General features: G+C 47.9%; 1 protein-coding gene across 1 annotated transcript; it reads right to left on the minus strand.

The window, feature by feature from the left end:
• Positions 1-285: 285 nt before the first annotated feature.
• LOC130112978 (C-type lectin domain-containing protein 141-like) lies at positions 286-6801 on the minus strand (the record flags this gene model as incomplete). Its single annotated transcript, XM_056280498.1, has 2 exons — positions 286-333; positions 6748-6801. Coding segments are annotated over 2 exons (102 nt in total), but the record flags the coding sequence as incomplete, so codon positions are not given.
• Between the last annotated feature and the right edge of the window lie 1622 nt (positions 6802-8423).

Raw genomic sequence — 8423 nt, forward strand, 5'->3', positions numbered from 1 at the left:
CGGCACTGTTGTCGTTGTTACTGGCCCTGTTGTGGTTGTAGCCTGTACAGTTGAGGTTGTTGCTGGAGCAGTTGTGGTTGTTGCTGGTGTTGTTGTTGGTTGTGCGGTTGTGGTTGTTGCTGGCCCTGTTGTGGTTGTTGCTGGTACAGTAGTTGTTTGTGGAGTTGTGGTTGTAGCTGGCCCTGTTGTGGTTGTTGCTGGTGTTGTTGTTGGTTGTGCAGTCGTGGTTGTTACTGGCCCTGTTGTGGTTGTTGCTGGTGCAGTTGTGGTTGTTGGTTGTGCAGTTGTGGTTGTTGCTGGTACAGTAGTTGTTTGTGGAGTTGTGGTTGTAGCCGGCACTGTTGTTGTTGTTGCTGGAGCTGTTGTGGTTGGTGCTGGTGCAGTAGTTGTTTGTGGAGTTGTGGTTGTAGCTGGCACTGTTGTCGTTGTTACTGGCCCTGTTGTGGTTGTAGCCTGTACAGTTGAGGTTGTTGCTGGAGCAGTTATTGTTGTTGCTGGTGTTGTTGTTGGTTGTGCGGTTGTGGTTGTTGCTGGCCCTTTTGTGGTTGTTGCTGGTACAGTAGTTGTTTGTGGAGATGTCGTTGTAGCTGGCCCTGTTGTGGTTGTTGCTGGCCCTGTTGTGGTTGTTGCTGGTACAGTAGTTGTTTGTGGAGTTGTGGTTGTAGCCGGCACTGTTGTTGTTGTCACTGGCCCTGTTGTGGTTGTAGCCTGTACAGTTGAGGTTGTTGCTGGAGCAGTTGTGGTTGTTGCTGGTGTTGTTGTTGGTTGTGCAGTTGTGGTTGTTACTGGCCCTGTTGTGGTTGTTGCTGGTGCAGTTGTGGTTGTTGCTGGTACAGTAGTTGTTTGTGTAGTTGTGGTTGTAGCTGGCACTGTTGTCGTTGTTGCTGGAGCTGTTGTGGTTGTTGGTGGTGCAGTTGAGGTAGTTGCTGGTGCAGTTGTGGTTGTTGCTGGTGTTGTTGTAGTTGTTGCTGGCCCTGTTGTGGTTGTTGCTGGTACAGTAGTTGTTTGTGGAGTTGTGGTTGTTGCTGGCCCTGTTGTGGTTGTTGCTGGAGCTGTTGTGGTTGTTGCTGGTACAGTAGTTGTTTGTGGAGTTGTGGTTGTAGCTGGCACTGTTGTCGTTGTTAAAGGCACTGTTGTGGTTGTAGCCTGTACAGTTGAGGTTGTTGCTGGGGCGGTTGTGGTTGTTGCTGGTGTTGTTGTTGGTTGTGCGGTTATGGTTGTTGCTGGCCCTGTTGTGGTTGTTGCTGGTACAGTAGTTGTTTGTGGAGTTGTGGTTGTAGCTGGCCCTGTTGTGGTTGTTGCTGGCCCTGTTGTGATTGTTGTTGGTGCAGTTGTGGTTGTTGCTGGCCCAGTTGTAGTTGTTGCTGGAGCTGTTGTGGTTGTTACCGGTGCAGTAGTTGTTTGTGGAGTTGTGGTTGTAGCTGGCCCTGTTGTGGTTGTGGCCGGTGCAGTTGTGGTTGTTGCCGGTGCAGTTGAGGTTGTTGCTGCTGCTGTTGAGGTTGTTGCTGGTGCAGTTGTGGTTGTTGCTGGTGTTGTTGTTGGTTGTGTGGTTGTGGTTGTTGCTGGCCCTGTTGTGGTTGTTGCTGGTACAGTAGTTGTTTGTGGAGTTGTTGTTGTAGCTGGCCCTGTTGTGGTTGTACCTGGCCCTGTTGTGGTTGTAGCTGGTGTTGTTGTTGGTTGTGCAGTTGTGGCTGTTACTGGCCCTGTTGTGGTTGTTGCTGGTGCAGTTGTGGTTGTTGCCGGTGATGTTGTTGGTTGTGCAGTTGTGGTTGTAGCTGGCCCTGTTGTTGTTGTAGCCTGTACAGTTGAGGTTGTTGCTGGAGCAGTTGTGGTCGTTAATGGTGTTGTTGTTGGTTGTGCAGTTGTGGTTGTAGCTGGTGTTGTTGTTGGTTGTGCAGTTGTGGTTGTAGCCGGCACTGTTGTCGTTGTTGCTGGAGCTGTTGTGGTTGTTGCTGGAGCTGTTGTGGTTGTAGCTGGCCCTGTTGTGGTTGTTGCTGGTGCAGTTGTGGTTGTTGGTTGTTCAGTTGTGGTTGTTGCTGGTACAGTAGTTGTTTGTGGAGTTGTGGTTGTAGCCGGCACTGTTGTTGTTGTTGCTGGAGCTGTTGTGGTTGTTGCTGGTGCAGTAGTTGTTTGTGGAGTTGTGGTTGTAGCTGGCCCTGTTGTGGTTGTTGCCGGTGCAGTTGAGGTTGTTGCTGGTGCAGTTGTGGTTGTTGCTGGTGTTGTTGTTGGTTGTGCGGTTGTGGTTGTTGCTGGCCCTGTTGTGGTTGTTGCTGGTACAGTAGTTGTTGTTCCGGGTGATGTTGTTGGTTGTGCAGTTGTGGTTGTAGCTGGCCCAGTTGTGGTTGTAGCCTGTACAGTTGAGGTTGTTGCTGGAGCAGTTGTGGTTGTTACTGGTGTTGTTGTTGGTTGTGCAGTTGTGGTTGTAGCTGGTGTTGTTGTTGGTTGTGCAGTTGTGGTTGTTACTGGCCCTGTTGTGGTTGTTGCTGGTGCAGTTGTAGTTGTTGCTGGTACAGTAGTTGTTTGTGGAGTTGTGGTTGTAGCTGGCACTGTTGTCGTTGTTGCTGGAGCTGTTGTGGTTGTTGCTGGTGGAGTTGTGGTTGTTGCCGGTGATGTTGTTGGTTGTGCAGTTGTGGTTGTAGCTGGCCCTGTTGTTGTTGTAGCCTGTACAGTTGAGGTTGTTGCTGGAGCAGTTGTGGTCGTTAATGGTGTTGTTGTTGGTTGTGCAGTTGTGGTTGTAGCCGGCACTGTTGTCGTTGTTGCTGGAGCTGTTGTGGTTGTTGCTGGTACAGTAGTTGTTTGTGGAGTTGTGGTTGTAGCCGGCACTGTTGTTGTTGTTGCTGGAGCTGTTGTGGTTGTTGCTGGTGCAGTAGTTGTTTGTGGAGTTGCGGTTGTAGCTGGCCCTGTTGTGGTTGTTGCCGGTGCAGTTGAGGTTGTTGCTGGTACTGTTGAGGTTGTTACTGGTGCAGTTGTGGTTGTTGCTGGTACAGTAGTTGTTTGTGGAGTTATGGTTGTTGCTGGTGCAGTTGTGGTTGTTGCTGGTGTTGTTGTTGGTTGTGCAGTTGTGGTTGTTACTGGCCCTGTTGTGGTTGTTGCTGGTACAGTAGTTGTTTGTGGAGTTGTGGTTGTTGCTAGTGCAGTTGTGGTTGTTGCTGGTGTTGTTGTTGGTTGTGCAGTTGTGGTTGTTACTGGCCCTGTTGTGGTTGTTGCTGGTGCAGTTGTGGTTGTTCCCGGTGATGTTGTTGGTTGTGCAGTTGTGGTTGTAGCTGGCCCTGTTGTGGTTGTTGCTGGTACAGTAGTTGTTTGTGGAGTTGTGGTTGTTGCTGGTGCAGTTGTGGTTGTTCCCGGTGATGTTGTTGGTTGTGCAGTTGTGGTTGTAGCTGGCCCTGTTGTGGTTCTAGCCTGTACAGTTGAGGTTGTTGCTTGAGCAGTTGTGGTTGTTACTGGTGTTGTTGTTGGTTGTACAGTTGTGGTTGTAGCTGGTGTTGTTGTTGGTTGTGCAGTTGTGGTTGTTACTGGCCCTGTTGTGGTTGTTGCTGGTGCAGTTGTGGTTGTTGCTGGTACAGTAGTTGTTTGTGGAGTTGTGGTTGTAGCTGGCACTGTTGTCGTTGTTGCTTGAGCTGTTGAGGTTGTTGCTGCTGCTGTTGAGGTTGTTGCTGGTGCAGTTGTGGTTGTTGCTGGTGTTGTTGTTGGTTTTGTGGTTGTGGTTGTTGCTGGCCCTGTTGTGGTTGTTGCTGGTACAGTAGTTGTTTGTGGAGTTGTTGTTGTAGCTGGCACTGTTGTCGTTGTTGCTGGTGCAGTTGAGGTTGTTGCTGGAGCAGTTGTGGTTGTTACTGGTGTTGTTGTTGGTTGTGCAGTTGTGGTTGTAGCTGGTGTTGTTGTTGGTTGTGCAGTTGTGGTTGTAGCTGGCACTGTTGTGGTTGTTGCTGGTGCAGTTGTGGTTGTTGCTGGTACAGTAGTTGTTTGTGGAGTTGTGGTTGTAGCTGGCACTGTTGTCGTTGTTGCTGGAGCTGTTGTGGTTGTTGCTGGTGCAGTTGTGGTTGTTGCCGGTGATGTTGTTGGTTGTGCAGTTGTGGTTGTAGCTGGCCCTGTTGTTGTTGTAGCCTGTACAGTTGAGGTTGTTGCTGGAGCAGTTGTGGTCGTTAATGGTGTTGTTGTTGGTTGTGCAGTTGTGGTTGTAGCTGGTGTTGTTGTTGGTTGTGCAGTTGTGGTTGTAGCCGGCACTGTTGTCGTTGTTGCTGGAGCTGTTGTGGTTGTTGCTGGTACAGTAGTTGTTTGTGGAGTTGTGGTTGTAGCCGGCACTGTTGTTGTTGTTGCTGGAGCTGTTGTGGTTGTTGCTGGTGCAGTAGTTGTTTGTGGAGTTGCGGTTGTAGCTGGCCCTGTTGTGGTTGTTGCCGGTGCAGTTGAGGTTGTTGCTGGTACTGTTGAGGTTGTTACTGGTGCAGTTGTGGTTGTTGCTGGTACAGTAGTTGTTTGTGGAGTTATGGTTGTTGCTGGTGCAGTTGTGGTTGTTGCTGGTGTTGTTGTTGGTTGTGCAGTTGTGGTTGTTACTGGCCCTGTTGTGGTTGTTGCTGGTACAGTAGTTGTTTGTGGAGTTGTGGTTGTTGCTGGTGCAGTTGTGGTTGTTGCTGGTGTTGTTGTTGGTTGTGCAGTTGTGGTTGTTACTGGCCCTGTTGTGGTTGTTGCTGGTGCAGTTGTGGTTGTTCCCGGTGATGTTGTTGGTTGTGCAGTTGTGGTTGTAGCTGGCCCTGTTGTGGTTGTTGCTGGTACAGTAGTTGTTTGTGGAGTTGTGGTTGTTGCTGGCCCTGTTGTGGTTGTTGCTGGTGTTGTTGTTGGTTGTGCAGTTGTGGTTGTTACTGGCCCTGTTGTGGTTGTTGCTGGTGCAGTTGTGGTTGTTCCCGGTGATGTTGTTGGTTGTGCAGTTGTGGTTGTAGCTGGCCCTGTTGTGGTTCTAGCCTGTACAGTTGAGGTTGTTGCTTGAGCAGTTGTGGTTGTTACTGGTGTTGTTGTTGGTTGTACAGTTGTGGTTGTAGCTGGTGTTGTTGTTGGTTGTGCAGTTGTGGTTGTTACTGGCCCTGTTGTGGTTGTTGCTGGTGCAGTTGTGGTTGTTGCTGGTACAGTAGTTGTTTGTGGAGTTGTGGTTGTAGCTGGCACTGTTGTCGTTGTTGCTTGAGCTGTTGAGGTTGTTGCTGCTGCTGTTGAGGTTGTTGCTGGTGCAGTTGTGGTTGTTGCTGGTGTTGTTGTTGGTTTTGTGGTTGTGGTTGTTGCTGGCCCTGTTGTGGTTGTTGCTGGTACAGTAGTTGTTTGTGGAGTTGTTGTTGTAGCTGGCACTGTTGTCGTTGTTGCTGGTGCAGTTGAGGTTGTTGCTGGAGCAGTTGTGGTTGTTACTGGTGTTGTTGTTGGTTGTGCAGTTGTGGTTGTAGCTGGTGTTGTTGTTGGTTGTGCAGTTGTGGTTGTAGCTGGCACTGTTGTGGTTGTTGCTGGTGCAGTTGTGGTTGTTGCTGGTACAGTAGTTGTTTGTGGAGTTGTGGTTGTAGCTGGCACTGTTGTCGTTGTTGCTGGAGCTGTTGTGGTTGTTGCTGGTGCAGTTGTGGTTGTTGCCGGTGATGTTGTTGGTTGTGCAGTTGTGGTTGTAGCTGGCCCTGTTGTTGTTGTAGCCTGTACAGTTGAGGTTGTTGCTGGAGCAGTTGTGGTCGTTAATGGTGTTGTTGTTGGTTGTGCAGTTGTGGTTGTAGCTGGTGTTGTTGTTGGTTGTGCAGTTGTGGTTGTTACTGGCACTGTTGTCGTTGTTGCTGGAGCTGTTGTGGTTGTTGCTGGTACAGTAGTTGTTTGTGGAGTTGTGGTTGTAGCCGGCACTGTTGTTGTTGTTGCTGGAGCTGTCGTGGTTGTTGCTGGTGCAGTAGTTGTTTGTGGAGTTGTGGTTGTAGCTGGCCCTGTTGTGGTTGTTGCCGGTGCAGTTGAGGTTGTTGCTGGTACTGTTGAGGTTGTTGCTGGTGCAGTTGTGATTGTTGCTGGTGTTGTTGTTGGTTGTGCGGTTGTGGTTGTTGCTGGCCCTGTTGTTGTTGTTGCTGGTACAGTAGTTGTTTGTGGAGTTGTGGTTGTTGCTGGTGCAGTTGTGGTTGTTGCTGGTGTTGTTGCTGGTTGTGCAGTTGTGGTTGTTACTGGCCCTGTTGTGGTTGTTGCTGGTGCAGTTGTGGTTGTTCCCGGTGATGTTGTTGGTTGTGCAGTTGTGGTTGTAGCTGGCCTTGTTGTGGTTGTAGCCTGTACATTTGAGGTTGTTGCTGGAGCAGTTGTGGTTGTTGCTGGTGTTGTTGTTGGTTGTGCAGTTGTGGTTGTAGCTGGTGTTGTTGTTGGTTGTGCAGTTATGGTTGTATCTGGCCCTGTTGTAGTTGTTGCTGGCCCTGTTGTGGTTGTTGCTGGAGCTGTTGTGGTTGTTGCTGGTACAGTAGTTGTTTGTGGAGTTGTGGTTGTAGCTGGCACTGTTGACGTTGTTACTGGCCCTGTTGTGGTTGTAGCCTGTACAGTTGAGGTTGTTGCTGGAGCAGTTGTTGTTGTTGCTGGTGTTGTTGTTGGTTGTGCGGTTGTGGTTGTATCTGGCCCTGTTGTGGTTGTTGCTGGCCCTGTTGTGGTGGTTGCTGGTGCAGTTGTGGTTGTTGCTGTCCCTGTTGTGGTTGTTGCTGGAGCTGTTGTGGTTGTTGCTGGTACAGTAGTTGTTTGTGGAGTTGTGGTTGTAGCCGGCACTGTTGTCGTTGTTACTGGCCCTGTTGTGGTTGTAGCCTGTACAGTTGAGGTTGTTGCTGGAGCAGTTGTGGTTGTTGCTGGTGTTGTTGTTGGTTGTGCGGTTGTGGTTGTTGCTGGCCCTGTTGTGGTTGTTGCTGGTACAGTAGTTGTTTGTGGAGTTGTGGTTGTAGCTGGCCCTGTTGTGGTTGTTGCTGGTGTTGTTGTTGGTTGTGCAGTCGTGGTTGTTACTGGCCCTGTTGTGGTTGTTGCCGGTGATGTTGTTGGTTGTGCAGTTGTTGTTGTTACTGGCCCTGTTGTTGTAATTGCCGGGGCAGTTGTGGTTGTTGCTTGTGCAGTTGTGGTTGTTGCTGGAGCTGTTGTTTGTTGAGCAGTTGTGGTTGTTACTGGCAAGGCTGTTGTTGTTGCTGGTGTTGTTGTAGTTAGTGTTTGTGTTGTAGTTGTGGGTACTGATATTGTCATTGTTGTTATTGCAGCAGTTGTTGTAGGTCCTTCACTTTGTGCTTTTATATTACCAATTATAATGAAGACTGCAAATTACAGAAACAGACAAATGAGGATATTTAACTAACAAGTCAATTTTTAAAAGTGCTTACTTAGATAAAAGCCAATTAAAGAAACTTACCAATGAGACAAACCCTTAACGACATCATTTTTCAAAATTTTAGACTCACACCTATGAAGGAAAGAGAAATTACTTCAAATATATATATATATATATATATATATATATATATATATTATTATTATTGTATTATCTATGACAGACCAAACCAATAAGATGACTCAGTTCTTATTGCTGCACGGCATATTTCATAACCTGACTACATGTTAGTCATGTTGACAGCTTCCTGTTGGCAGTCTTCAGTTTAACTGAAATTACATGCAGTAAATACATACTTGCTTCTGTTTAACCGCTAAGACATGAATAACTTGTGGGTTCTTATTTCATTTTTTTCATATCAATATTTTCCATCCATCCATTATCTGAACTGCTTATCCTGCTCTCAGGGTCACAGGGATGCTGGAGCCTATGCAGAAATCCTCATGACATCTATCACATTCATGTATATAGCCCCTTAACAGCACTACAAAGGGATTTGTTGATCCTTTTCCAACTACGTTTTCATTTTACTGACAGCTGCTACCATTTTAACACTAGAATGACTGGGATATCGCTCCTACCTAAAACGACCATGTGCGGTCAAAATGACCACCGGTTTTTAAACTATATTCTGTCAAGATAAATGTCCAATTGAGATGCATTGGATATGTGAGTATGTCTGTTACGAAACGACTGACACCCAAAGCCACGGGAATGCATTTTGAGCAGGGGGGGGCGATAGAAAAAAGAGGGGGGGTCGAGTTTGCCAGGATTAACATTATAAAACATTGATAAATGACTAGAATGCTAGATTAGTTGCTGCTAAGGGACAAATAGACTCTCTCTCTCTCTCTCTCTCTCTCTCTCTCTCTCTCTCTCTCTCTCTCTCTCTCTCTCTCTCTCTCTCTCTCTCTCTCTCTCTCTCTCTCTCTCTCTCTCTCACACACACACACACACACACACACATGGATGTGCCAGGCCTAATGTTATGAGCGCTGCTTGTACGCTGACCGTGATACTGAACATCAACACTCATTTATGCATGACACATAAAAACACATCACCACACAAATGCAGACTAATC

Source organism: Lampris incognitus, chromosome 5 (assembly GCF_029633865.1).
Source record: "Lampris incognitus isolate fLamInc1 chromosome 5, fLamInc1.hap2, whole genome shotgun sequence".
Classification (NCBI taxonomy): domain Eukaryota; kingdom Metazoa; phylum Chordata; class Actinopteri; order Lampriformes; family Lampridae; genus Lampris; species Lampris incognitus.